The 14,622-nt window shown below is 35.0% G+C and overlaps 1 protein-coding gene across 4 annotated transcripts in view; it reads right to left on the bottom strand.

Annotated features, from left to right (window-relative positions):
• Positions 1–14,622, bottom strand: part of DACH1 (dachshund family transcription factor 1) — a 230,364-nt gene that overhangs the window by 15,438 nt on the left and 200,304 nt on the right. For all 4 annotated transcript variants that reach the window (XM_017731616.1, XM_017731617.1, XM_017731618.1 and 1 more), the window contains one exon: positions 2,239–2,390. In XM_017731616.1, the coding sequence (XP_017587105.1) occupies positions 2,239–2,390 (152 nt within the window). The remainder of the gene's footprint in view (positions 1–2,238; positions 2,391–14,622) is intronic.

The following is a 14,622-nucleotide window of genomic DNA, read 5'->3' as shown; positions in this document are numbered from 1 at the left end:
ACAGCAAGGAACCATTTACTCAGTGAAAAGAGTCCTTCTAATTCAGGTAATAAAGGCACCATGGGTTTCAGGCACTACTTACACATTTCCTAGCAAAGTCACAAATTACGGTGCAATCAGGGACCATGGTACAGAATTGCCTCTTCCCACAGATGCCATCAACAAATTTGAACTTGTAGTCAAATACCTAAAACTCTGTTGGGGAAGTGTCAGCATCACAGTATCTGACTCATTTGTGGGCATGGGGTAGTCCCCTCTCATTGCAATAGCGGCTAAATATGGAAACCATTTTAAATAATTTTAAATGGAATTGATTAACAAAATTGACACTATTGTCCATAGGATATTGTAATATACTCTACTGCTCTTAGAGTCAACTTTTCCTACACAGATGGGAAAATGAACTAATTTTACTTATTTTTTTATTTGATGAAGTGGTTTTCTAATGTTGTCCTGATAAAAATTGAATCTGGAGCAGGGGAGGGGGAGGAAATGCCTTTCATATACCATTATGAAAGGATCCCTAGAAATCTGTCAAAAACATGTATTGTGATGTGCAGACATACTGAAAAACTCCAAAAGGACTTATGTCCCACCACTTTTCCCTAATAGATGATTTGTCATGATATGGAATCTCGATGTAAGGAGTAGGATGTACAAAAGCACAACGAGAGAAGGCACAGAAAAGTTTCTGGTTTGCTTATGATGTTGCCTTTTATCTTTTCATCCCAGGGAAGATTAGAGCATTTAAAAAAAAAAAAAGTAATGACTGAATTTCACATTTACATTTTCTGTAAAACAAAACTGAATGCATTCTTGGCAAATGAATCCTGGTCATTTATCCTGAAGTAGTGCAGCACTCTCATATTCAATCACGAGATTAGCTAACCTGTTGATGCTGAATGCTTTGCTCATTAGGTGGCTGTCTAGAGACACTAAGCGCAGACATTTGTCAAAAAAATTACTAAGAACTTTTCTGTACATGTATGCACAGCTAAAACATTACTAACTGTATTTCTGCCTTAAGAAAAGAATACAAGCTTTGCAGACTGCAGCAGATATGTTACAAGAATGCTGTTATCAAATTATCTTGGTTCATGGTTTAAATATTTAAGATGCTAAGTCCCAGAACTGCAAAAAGGAATCATAAATATGCTCTTTCAGACCAGGCAGAGATAGTAATATTCAATTCTTAAATAGCAGTACTTTTCCATTATTAGACCTCAAAACACAACTAATGAATGGCTCATATACTTTTCATAAAGCAATTCTGAAGTGCCATAAACTTTAATGAGATTTCTTCAGACAGAAAAGTGAGCAGGATCTGGCCCTACTCCGTAATATCCTTTGCTGGATAGAATACAATTGATTTTATGTGTTTGCAGGAATGACCAGGAAATATATGGTGACAAATTAGAAGTTGGTAGCTGCCCAGACAAGGCTTATCTGGAATATGCAATATGGTTGTGTTATTTCTGGCACTATCATTTTGCTTCTGCATGCAACATGCAACCATATTGTTGCAAAATTTGCATATGGGGAACACAAAGTCATTGAATTTGTGAACAAAAAAAAATTTCTTAATTCTAATATGAAACACAAACAACTTGGCTTCAAGCTACATACAATATATACTATAAATAATAATTGAACACGGCTCTAATGTACACACAACAGCATTGTGACTACCAAATAGGAAATCTGTATAAACTTTGGTAACACCCTTTGAAGTCTATTCTTTGAAGACAGTACTTTAAGTGAAATGAGCTTATTTATAAAAGAAGTACTTTTTGAAAATGCTTTTATGGGCGACACATTTCAAATAGCTTTAAATATCCTTTCCACCATGCCACTCGAGCAATTTGAAATAACTATTTATTAAAGGACTCTTTCTCTGTTTAGTAAATGAGATAAAGTTAAACAGTAAGATACATTTCATTAGCCTGTAATAAAAAGAGCATTGAAGACAAATGTTGTTAAACACACCAATGTAATTTACATTGAATTTTCTGCTGTGGTTTAATATACAATCTGTATTTTTATGTACTGTATCTGACAGCTTCTAAATTCATTTGTTTGCTGTGGTTCCTTTAAAACCTAAATTACTAGAAAGTTTCAGTAAATTAGTTGATCCAAATAATCTTATGAACTGATTAAGCTAGAATGGTTTTATTAATTTAGACAAATCTGCAACTGGCTCCTCTCCATCCCTTTAAGCTGAGCTACAGAAAGGCCTACCTGGATGTTAGTCAGAAGGGTCTCTATGGAGGACAATCCATCAGGGAATAGAAAAGGAGATGGAAAACCTGGAGGTAGTGGTTGCCCATGCCCAGTTAGAGAAAGTTTGTCAAGGCTGTCTCTTGCAGTTGGTGTGGAGAGCGGGGTCTCATCTGTATGTGATTGAAACAAAAATATAGAACAAGTTACGCTTGTCTGTTTTTATTAGACCTCAGTAATGGCTTCCCTAGTGGTTTCCAGAACATTTATTGCAAATTGGTTCCTGCTATCAGGAGAAAATGCTTTCTGCTGAATTTTCTTTAATGAAAAAGCTGTGGAGATACAACAAGATAACATTAATGAGTAACTTTATAAGCCTTTTAAATGCAGTCTCTAATGAGACTGAGTTTACAGTGCCATAGAATCTTTTTAAAACAAATATTATCTCACATATACTTGTGATAATATATTCAGGCTGACTTTATGGGCACCTTCCCAATTATCTCATTTTAGTTTGTGTTCTATTGGATTGACAATAGAATATTTTCTAGCATGACATATATTTTGTATATGAGAAGTATTTGAATACAGGGCTTCCCATACAATTAACCCTTCCCACTCTTAATGGTTTCACTTACAGCTCAGAAGATTTTGCAACACCAAGAAAAACTACAGCTCCCCAATACATTTTTCATCAAGAAAGTACACCTGATTCCCACAATTAATACATACTCTGAACAGTACATGAAATTAACAGCATGGTAACAATCACTGGCCTAATTTTTTTAAGCACGGACATCTCCTAACAATTAGTGCTGAACTCCTCAGTGGATCTTTGTAACAATCAGATCTGATCAGTTCTGACATCACAACAGGAAAAAAGTTGCACAGCTTGAAGACTTCTAAGATTAAAGTTTCACAGATAATCTGTGAACAGATTAAGAATTGGAAAAAAAAAATAAACCCCCCACAATTAATAGAAACTTCACTACCCTCATTTGTGGTTTTTTTCATTGGGGTTTTTTTTTGGTTTTTTTTTCACTTTCTGAAACATTTTTAGGCTACTGTTGATACGATATAGAAATTTAGGTCAATTTCTTTGCACCAGATGTTAATCTGAATTCTTCAAAAGGAAAACTATCTATACATATATATATAGATACATATATCTATGCATATTCTTCTTACCAAGGGCTCAGTCATTAACTGACACATTGATGTATCTCAGTACAAAGCAAGGACATCAGAATGTACTCTAGGTATTATGCAGATCCTGCACAGCTATTTGACTACAAAGGAGTTTGTCAAGACTTGCTTTTTTCTATTTTGGCTTTGACCATTGTAAGTTATACATGTTTTGGGGTAGTTAAATTTCTTTTTTTTTTTTTTTTTGTTTATTTAATTTTAGTTTCAATAATGGTTGTACTTCTCTATTTATCTTACCACGTTCATTAAAATTGTGTATGAGAGTTGTTCCTAGTTGCCTAAAAAGATCTATCTCTTGGACTGAGTGCAGTGTTTTCTTAAGTTGACATAGTCTGGGACCATGAAAATTTAAATCTGCAGTAACAAAAGGTTACAGTGTTGATGATCTCAGGATGGGAAATCCTTAAAGTCCCAGTTCATTCCAACAGTCCCCATCACCATTCCTCCAGAAGGAAGCAATCTCTAACGATGCTCAGATGCAGACTTCTCGTCCCATCTCCTCACCAGCTCTGGCATGCTGGTCAGTATTTACAGTGCTAAAGTAATAGCTTTTCCTACTATGTCCTTCCACAGAACTACCCAAACAGGCCTTTGGACATCTGCTGCTGGGCTGGTACCATTAAGCTCTTTTATAGACAGTGGAAAGAAGCAAAGGCCACTTTAAGGTACTCATCCATCTGAACTCTCACAGGCATCTACTCCAGGAAGAGGAAAACCTTCCTCTAGAAGTGCCTGCTGGCTGTAAGAGAAGCTTGAGATGAGCAGCTCAGATGGAAAGATCTGATTTTGTGAACATGACTCCTATCCTGGGTGCTGTTCTTCCTACTTCACTGTGGCTCAGGCTGAGAATAGACTACACAAGGAGTAAGACGCTCTGTTTGTCACAACTCATGCCACAATTACTGCTTTCTCATAAAGTCATCATTCAAAAGCTTTCCAAGTTAAGGTTACTGAAAGGAATTGATGTTAACCAGGAAAGCTTCAGACCATTCAGATTCATAAAGGATTTTTTCAGCCACATTTAAGTTTTCCAGTCATGTTACAAAGTGCTGAGAAAAAAATGGCTCTAGATTACTGAACCGTTTCCTATCTACCTTACTGAGATTCAAAGCAGGCTCTGAAAAATGTACTATGTGGATGTATCCTCTGTCCTCAGGCTACTCCTCAGCAGCATGGATAGATCTGTAGTCATTTTGTAGTAATATACTAAAATGTGGCCCTAAATATGAGAATTTTCTTTCCAACTTTTAAAATATTATAGAAATATTCACCACTTCATTAGAAAAAATAAATTATGTATTTCTGGGTATTGAAAACTAGCTTAGTTCAACTTCCAAACTCCTAGTGTCAAAAATCACTACCAAATGTTTTTTTCCAAACTGCTGCCAGAATCGTTATGCTTTCATTAATCAAAAGAAACAAGCCAAAACTTAAACAAAACTAGTTAGACAATAGATTGATAAACAATACATAATATTATTGTGTAGCTGAAAACTTTTTCCTGTACTGAAAATATGGCTTCCCCAAATTCTTTTTCCCAAATTAAAAAAAAAAAAAAAAAAGAAAGAAAGAAAAGAGAAGAAAAGAAAAGAAAATATTTAAAAGCCTCTTCATTGTTACGTCCTTAAGTATTTTTTGGTAGAGATTTCTTTATATCAGTGGTTCCAGTGAAGGTATTGCTCTTGCATGATATAGCAGGAAAGAGTCGAATCTCTAGTATGCATGGTGAAGTTGATTCATATAAATGAGAAAGGAAACAGAAAAGACATCATTTTCCTCTAAGTTTGCCAGGAAAATGGATCAATGACCTCCTACTTTCTAAGACTACTTGGAATCTTACTGATAATTTAGGTCTAAAATTGTCAAAGTATTTTAAGAGAGACTAGATGAAACTGACCCACTTAAAAATTCCATAAGCCTTAATTAACTCAAAAACTGCTCTTCCATGCAATTGCTGAGATGCTGAGGGCTCCTAACACAGGTCTTGTAATAGAATTCAAGCAAGGGATCAATTTTTTTTACTGTATTACTACTTTACAATTTATTTAATGTTATACGTGCTATACTTTGTGCATGCTCAACACGTGAAGTTTGTGAAGATTTTTTAACAATGTGTGGCACGGTTTTGCAGCAGGCAAAGTAACTCAAAAAAGATTAGAATGATATGAATTCAAAGGAACATCCAAACTGTTGTTATAATAAATAACAGAAACAAATTTACACTGAAGGGTAGGACGAGAGAAATGAACTTACTCTGAACTTATTCTAATGAAATGTCAACTCAGAAAAAAAGTCAGACTAATGTGACTTTGTTTTCTTGATGTCCCATGTGAAATAAACTTTGAGTGTGAGTATGTTTGAAACAGAGCAAATGTACTACTATACACAGGAAGCATGGATATTTGTGGATGTGAGATAAGCGATGATTGAGGGAATCTTAAAAAAATGCATTTTTAAGAAAAACCACATTGTAAATACAGCCAATTAAAACATAACCACATATCTTAGTAGCAAAATAATACGACCCCTCGCCTTTAAAAAATTTAAAAATAATTTGTTCCTGCACAAGTCTTCTTTTCTCAAAAGGATGAGATATCTTTTGTTTCCAAATAATCATTAGACTAACATCTTTTAAACTGCTGCAAAGGAACTACTAATGTTCCTCTTACACTACTAGCAGAGCAATGCTGCAAAATGATGAGCCCTTGCTGGGAAACAGAGATTTGGTATTTTCAGTCTAAACACATCAAAGGAAGTGTTAGAAGAGAAGTCAGGGCAAAAGGGGAAATAGGGTCAATCTACAACTCCATTGTCAGAGTGGGGAGCGCAACAATGAAAAGAAAGAGGGGGGAAAAAACAAAGAACAAGGCAGAACAAAGAAGTGTCCGGGCCTGCCTTGGTTTGTGCTAGGAACTGAGATGTTATAAATTAACAAATAAACAAGGATAGGACAAGCTGTTACCCAAGCCTCTACAGTATCTGGGCAGAGATGAATATGTGTCTTGACATATGAACTAAATCACCATAACAGGCAAGTCTGAATGTGACACGTATCTTTATAGTATTTGTAAATGCTACAACCACTCCATCCATTGTTACTCAATTTCCAAAATTCACCTGGTTTTGTTCAAACCAGATTTTATCTGTAAACAGCAGCTGGTTTGGGCCAAGTACAACAAACATATTTCACTGTATTTGGTTTGTTGCCATTCTATTTTATTCTTTCACCAGATAGCATGGAAACAGACATCCGGGAAGCTGTGACAGCTATTTAAACAGTAATAGATAAATAGAGGTAGCCACTGTCTTGTCTTTGTTCCTAAAAGCAAGTAGGATAAGTTCAGACCAGTCACCAATCAAACTAGAGAATATTGATATTGCCAGGATTTGAAAGCAAGCGATAATAGCTGGCTGAAAAAAAAATACAGATTACTGGCATTCTGTAATCATGTCATGCTTTTTTTGCAATGCATCTTGAGGCTTTTCTGTTCTCTGAAAAATATTCCACATGTATTTGTTCCTAACACAGGCTCACTCTTACCATTTGAATGATGAAAGAGGATTTTGCTTCCACTTTTTATTGCCATAAATCTGGTGCACACATTCTTTTCTACAGTGTAAAAACGATCTATTCCACTTGGCTTAATATTATTTTGGTTTACATTGTCAAACACTCTTTAGTACAAAGCTTTATATTTCACCTTCCTCATGGTTAGAGGTTTCAAGTGTGAGAAGCTCTTCAGTCTTAATTCATCTGTAATTCTTGATTTATATTAACACAAAAGAACAAGGATCCCGTATCCTGAATGAAAATGTTTAAAAATTTCAGGCAGATATAAGCAAACAAACAAACAAATAAATAAGAACCTCTTGCCCAATTCCCATACCATTTGGCTGCTTTACAGATTTTGTCATTCAAGATTCACCCTGCATGTTACTGTGGGCAATGCAAGACGACTGTGAAGGATGTTACCACATATAAAAGGAATGTACTGAAACTAATTTTTAATTTTTTTTTCAATCTACAGTTTATTTACTTCTTTTTATACAAACAACAGCTCTCCAGGACACCCAAATACTCTGAAATTAAAACATTCGCAACTGGGACAGCTGGAAATCAGGAGGGAATATCAAATATTCAAATTGACTGACTGATTGGTTAATGTTTCTGTAACACTTCAAACAGGCTGGTGTTCTCACAGTTAATAGTACCACTGCAAATGCTGTCCACTGAGTTCTGCTTCTTGGATTGGTTTGTTTGCCTGAGGAGTTTGGAAACAGCAACTCTCTAATAATGAAATATGACAAAAAATTAAAAACCTACATGGAAAGGATCACAGCTACTAAGTTTCTTGGATGTGTACTTTACACACAATGGCTTTGTACCTGATGTGATTCCATATACTTGTGCAAGCAGGTCTTACAGAACTCATGCATCTATGTATCAAATCTACCATTATGGACCATTTTCCTAAGTGGAACAGCTTCCAAATACGCACACCCTCACTTCATGTAAAGAACTACACAGGAATGAAAGGACATAGGAATTTAGTTTTATGTGTCCACCTTGGAGGTAGGACTTTCCCTAGATGTTTAGGTGCAGGACTTTCCCACCAACAGTAAGACTCATATTTTCTGACAATTCTGAGATTTTAACCACTGAAAACATAATGTACTAACTTGATGCTTTTCCTTTTTGGAAAAAAAAAATCAATTAAAAAAATTTCCAGTATTTCTTTAATCCTTTTAAAGAACATGCATTCTCTACAGGTCATTCTTCACTACTGCACAGGACCATTGCTCATCCTGCAGTTGGAGTTGCCTCCATAATTGCAAATGAGAGCCAGATGGAGAATCACTTCTTTAACACAACATTTGGGATCGCTCTTTCTCCAAGGTTCAGTGATACCCATTCTATGCTGATACCTTGCAAGTCAATTTTTCTATAAGCACAGAGGGGGGGGCGGAAAAAGGAACATAATGCTGGCAGGAATAAGGACATGGAAGGTTAGAAACAGAGAGGGCTTGACAAAAGATGGGAAGTAATCAAGAAGTGAGGAAATAGAAAGTTGAGGAAATAGAAAGTTGAGAAAATAGGGAAGAAGGACACTCAAGGTGGCCAAACATTTTGGAAAGGGCTAATAGGAGTGGGATTATGAGGTGAAGGAGGGGAGGAGAAAGACTGCCCAGGAGCAAGAAATTTATACTGACTCAGCAAGAAATAAACAAAACAGCTAAACTTGGTTTTTACATACAACAGATTTTGCACAAGTAATTCTTGTGATATTTCAAGAATTTTAGTTGAATGTAAATGAAATTTACAGCTGTCAGAGCAAATATATAAAATACATTCTTTAAAGATCACATATTTTAGTCTGTTAAGGAATTACGGGTATAACATCACTAAAAATGAACAGAAAGAGATGGCAATATATATTCAAAAAGTAAAAATGTAATTAGTGGTGATGTTCCAGCTGTGAGGATTTCTTCAGGCTTTTTGGACTAGATCAAGTTGAGTTTATTCTTCATTTTACATGTCCCTAGGAGGGCCTCAGAGTCAATCAGCACAACTTATCTAATTTTCTCTTTCAATAAAAGGATTATTTTAATAACCTTTATCTTATTTTGCAGCCTATTACTGATTAGGGCTGGGTCAAGCAGTATTGGCTGATTTATTTATTCAAGGATTTCACAACATTTTAGAATAAATTATCATTCCTATTTTTAAACAAACATATTTTACCATACAATGGAATGTTAAAATGCCAGTGGTATTTCTATTCTCTCTATTTTGGCATCATAACACGTAACATGCAAAACAAAATTATACAGTTTCTCTGTCCCCGTAATAAAAAGTATCTTGTTTACTCACAGATTTTTTCACACAATTCATTAAAGTGCATTGATCGATCAGGAAAAAAGAAGAAATGGGAAAGTCAGAGATGATTCTGTATATGTCTGATAATTATAAAACACATATATCTTGAACACCTGACAGTAACATTCATTAACTCTGAAGAAATTAAGAAATTAACTTAAGAAATTCCTAAAGATTAAATGATTGCTAAAAAGATATTCAAATATTTTATTGCATTTTTAAACAATGTATTAGTATAAAGAGAAGGCACTTCATAATTTTATAACCTGCAGCTCTTAATTGTAAGAACAATGCCCATTATTTCTTTTTTAAAGATCCTTATATGCTACTGGCAGGAATCGGATGCAGAGTAAGGCCATCTGTGCTTTGGATGCTGAAAAAAATATAAATGTATTTTACCAGTTCATGTCAAACATCCCAATTAGTACTCTGCTAACTCCACTCCATCAGCCAGGCAATGATGAGTGCTAAAAAGAATGTTTCTTGGCTTTGTAGCAATTCCATGAGAACTGCTTATATGCATATATGTATGCAGAGGGTTCTGCAAGTGTGTCTCCCTAGATGTTCCCAAGAGTCATTCTCAGCTTCTTCCAAAGCCATGTTGAGGGGTGTCCACGATCATCTAAGCAGTGAAGGGAGATTTGGTTAGGAAATCAAACCCCAACATTCACAAAACCATCTATTTAATCTCCTTTATTGTGCTGGCTCAGAAGCTGGCTCCCTGGTCATATATCCAGCTTGCCTGAATGTATGCAGAATCAAATGATCAAGCCAAATATTTTCAGTCTAAGCTAAATTCCTGATTAACACCAAACTTCAAATTAGGGACTGGACTTTAAGGCTGCATAATGAATGTATTGTAGACTAAACCTCACATTTGCAAAATTATGGACATAAATATTCACATCTCAACTGATAACAGCAATACACAAGGCAATGCATCCACAGTATGCATACTTATTTTTGTGCTGCCTCTTCTTCCCTATAACTGCCTCCATATGGCTACTGCAAAATGCAGAGAAAAAAACATTAGACAATGTAACAATTGCATTTTGCTAGAATTTATTGAATCATTTCAAGGGCCACATGACTTGGATTAATAATCCTCTGGACATGTTTCATGAAAGTTGAAAAACATCTATTATTTGGGGATTTAAGGTGGTTTAAAAATAAGGAATATCAACAATATTAGCATTTTTGTCATTGTCATCTAAAATAACAGCACTCCTCTTTTGTAAGCATAATGGTAGTAAGAAGGGAGTTTTTGATAAGAGCACAGCTGGTAACTTGTAATTCTCTGAAGATGAAGGGTTTACGTTAATACCTGGAACTGCATTGTATTCACATTATTTTCCTTGGTCTGTGTTCAGTTAATAATTCTAATATTCATTCTCTTCAGGAAAAAACCAAAAAAGTCAGTGTTTTCAAGAAGTCCATATCTAGCCATTCTGCAATTATGGGGGCCTAAGTATTAATTCTCCTGCTACCTTGTCACGTGGCCCATGTTCTTGGTAATCTGCTGACAGCACGAATCAGATGCCCAAAAAGAAAATGAATATATGGTAATGTGTCCAAGCAACACTCGTCAGCTGTCATTCATTCAGCGGCTCATAACCTGTCCCATACCCTCATCCCAAGAGTGCTGGCAAGCAGATGAGGTTGACCAGGCATGCTTGGCATCTACTGTAAAGTGGCCGCACAGAAGTCAACAGTATTGTGTTTCACAAGTAAGTATGTCAGAGAAGTTCAACAGAGAAGGCAAAAGAAGTTTAAACACTTATTTATGGCAATTTACACTGGTCATCTATCCCAGCAGGAAATTATTTATCTGGTCAGAATATGTAAAACTGGATCTATTGATTAATTTAAGTGCTTTGCTTAATTGAATATTCATACAGAATACTGTCTTGCTTCTTTTTATGAAAATGAGAAAATCTCATATTTTAGATAAATACATAAAATGTCCAGTGACACTGCTTTTTGCAGAAACCCAGTATTTAAAAACACGTATACTCATATTGTCTTTACTTCCTTGCAAGATCCTATTAATTGCCCATGATTTTAATAACTTAACAAAAGGAACACTAGCAATTACCTCTAATATTTGGATTTAGAATACATGAATTAGACCAGTGAATAAAATGACCAGCCTAAAATGCACAGCAAGACAGAAACATATTAAGGAAAGCTGTTCCTGAGCTTTTGCCTTGCCAAAATTCCTGTCCTGGATGTATCATGCCAGTAAAATAAAATAATCAGGAACTGGAGATGGATTTAACTGACACAACTATATGGGGCTACTGGGCAATAGGTTCAGGAATTCATGAGCATGCAATGAAAAGCATCAAATGCTTTGAAAATGCAGGGGAAGGAACCATGCTTTGAAAACAAAGTACTGAGGGGACTGTTGCTGGTCCAGCCCTGCAGTCAGGCTTCTGAGAGGTTAAAGGAACAGGTGTTTTATCATCAATAGTTCAATAATATGTCCAGTCATTGCCTGGGCACCCAAATGGCAATACACACTTTTTACAGAAATATACGATCTAGTAACTCCAGGTCTTAACTCTCTTCACACCTAGTACATCAAGTGTTACTGAAAACAAAAGGACGTGAAGAGTCCTGTTTTGACAAACTCCCACCAGGAATACAAAAGGAGTGAGCTGATTTAGTATCATGAAGCAGTATAACACAGAGGCTTCCTTATTTTTGTGGCTGAAACACCCACATTTGCATAAGAGAGTATATTTAACTCACTTTTTCCAAATTATTCCACAATATTTTTTTAGCAGATATAATAAACATCCTTAATGTGTCTATCTACAGAATGGTTCCAGTAGTCAGATGCAAATGTTGTAGACAATAATCGATGTACACAGTTTGGATTATATGGTTATGATATCCTAATAGAAATTTGGCTGTCTGCCTATGGGAGTTCAATATGAGCTTCATAGTTTATAGCATCAGAAATAGTCCTTTACAATATTATAGCCACATTTCTCAAACCATTGCCTATACATTATATCCTAATATCTGATTTTCACAGAAATCCATAATAATAAACAAACAAAATCCCTACACCCCAGAGTGCTCAGAAACAAAATTCAGAATGAAAAGGCAAGCATTTTTACATCTGATAAGATTTCTCTAGCAATTCATTCATCAAACATCTGCAACAAGCTGCCAGAATGTGTCCATCAGTGAGATATCTATGGCATTCACTAGCTTGATGCTCACTGATAGAATAATGTAGAAGTTTTACCTCTAATGTTTTCTGCTCCATTTGAGGCATCCACTTTAAAGATTTGGCCTGCACATGTTTTCATGTCTTGGAATATGTAATTTATGCTAATATATCAGAATACATATTAGAGAAGACCAAAAAAAATATCCTTTATGTATTTATGCATTCTGAGTCACATACAGCACTGATTTAAGAAGATAAAAAATAGTTTGGAGTCATCATGTAACATGGATCAGTTTGGCTTACATTAAATACAGAAAATTAAAGTACCCTGCACAGCAAAGATGCCATACACTTGTTGGTAAATTAAAATCTCTTTTGGGATCCAGTTTAAAACCTTCATGCAAATTAAATATTTTGTTCAGTCTTTTATCTACATCATATCATAATATCAAGGAAATATGCAGTGCATCTCCACTATAGGGACAGATCTGCTTACTAATTTTGTTTCATATCAAAACTTCTGTAAATGTTTCAATGTTTCTGCCAAGAACGTAATTGAAAAATTTTTTTTTTAATTTATGTATATGATAGCTGTAAATAAACAAAACAGAAATCAAAATATCTTTAGCATTATTGTACTGTGAAAACAGTTACTGCCTAAACAAACTGAAACAGACTGTGCAAGCTCTATTATCTCAACCTGATGATATCATTATATATTTAAGGATAATACTTTTATTCTGTATCCCAATAACAAGTTGGCTTTTATCCCATCTAGTAAAAAAAGCAAGAGCCACATCTGGAAATGACCACCCTACATGGTTTTGTGAACTGCTGCCCCCAGAAGATTGAGACAAGCAAGTCACAGCAACTTCAGTGATTTTTTTGTTCAGTTTACGAAAAGGAAGTGAGTGCTGTGGACTGATGGCTGTATACAAAATTAGAGCACAATTACAAAAATTTTAGCACAATGAGTTCAAAAGGTAAAATCCAAATCCTTTATTTTCAGAATCACTGTCTTTGTCCTTGTCCTAGCTGTTCCACAACTCAGCTTACTGATTCCTGCACTTTTTCCTTACATCTCAGACACTTTCCTCAGTAGCACTGATTGTTTCTAAAGTGTCTTTGTTTCAGTAGTTTCTTCCCATTCCAAGAGATGAAAAAATTAGTTTGCTTGTTGAAATTGCAAGACCAAAGAAAAAAATACTATTAGAGAAAAGGAAAAGATTGTGACAGAAATCTGAAGGGACAAGTCAGCCTAGATAATCTCTCTGTTTACAAAATAGAACAGATCTTGACTTCTTTTCTCCTTATTCATTCTCACATACAAAACTCATTCTCTCATATAAAACTGTGAAAACAAGATCTGAATCATTATGAAAACAGGTAAGAATTCAGAAAAGAAGGTCTTAAAACTACATCTTTAGTTTGTGTTCCATTTTCCTGTATTTTGGTAAAATCATAGCCGGAGTGGTTCTGATCTGACTTCTGCTATTTTTGCAAAAACAGCCAACCCAACCCAACCAACCAACCAAACAAAATTAAAGAAAATATAATTATGTTTGCACGGGAATGTGTAAGAAGGTTCAACATTAGGTCCAGTGGTTTGAAAGATGAGCATTTTACTATCCTACTTTACTATGTCTTTGGTCTATAAAAGAAGATACCACTATGTAACATCACATCCTTCATAGAGGTACTAAAGTTGAACTGATGATCTTATCTTATGCTTAATCTCAATTCCTCAAAAGATTAAGAGTACAGAAGACATTTCTAAGTTCAGGACTTGCCTCACAACTCTTACACAGTGTGCTAAATTTGTTTTTCAGGTTAAGAACAGGAGAGAAAAGAAACCCAAGGGAATATATTCAGAAAAACTGCTTTAACTCTATCACTATTTTTGGATGTTGTGTCTTTGTACAGCATTAAGGGTGGCATGGTACAGTCCCATTATACAACAGATGTTAAATGCAAAGTAAAAAAAGTCAGTTGTAAATGATTGATGGTACTCTTTACTATTTCAAAATAAGCCCTGATTATTTATAAAATTTTGGTCACTGCTTGAAAGCATTATATAAACCTAAACAATTGATCCATTTTTCAATGGCTTTTGTGTGTAATGTATTATGTATGTTTT

The sequence above is a fragment of the Corvus brachyrhynchos genome, unplaced genomic scaffold (assembly GCF_000691975.1).
Source record: "Corvus brachyrhynchos isolate BGI_N302 unplaced genomic scaffold, ASM69197v1 scaffold71, whole genome shotgun sequence".
Classification (NCBI taxonomy): domain Eukaryota; kingdom Metazoa; phylum Chordata; class Aves; order Passeriformes; family Corvidae; genus Corvus; species Corvus brachyrhynchos.
Note: the sequence above shows the minus strand (reverse complement) of the source record. Positions and strands in the feature narration are given on the sequence as shown.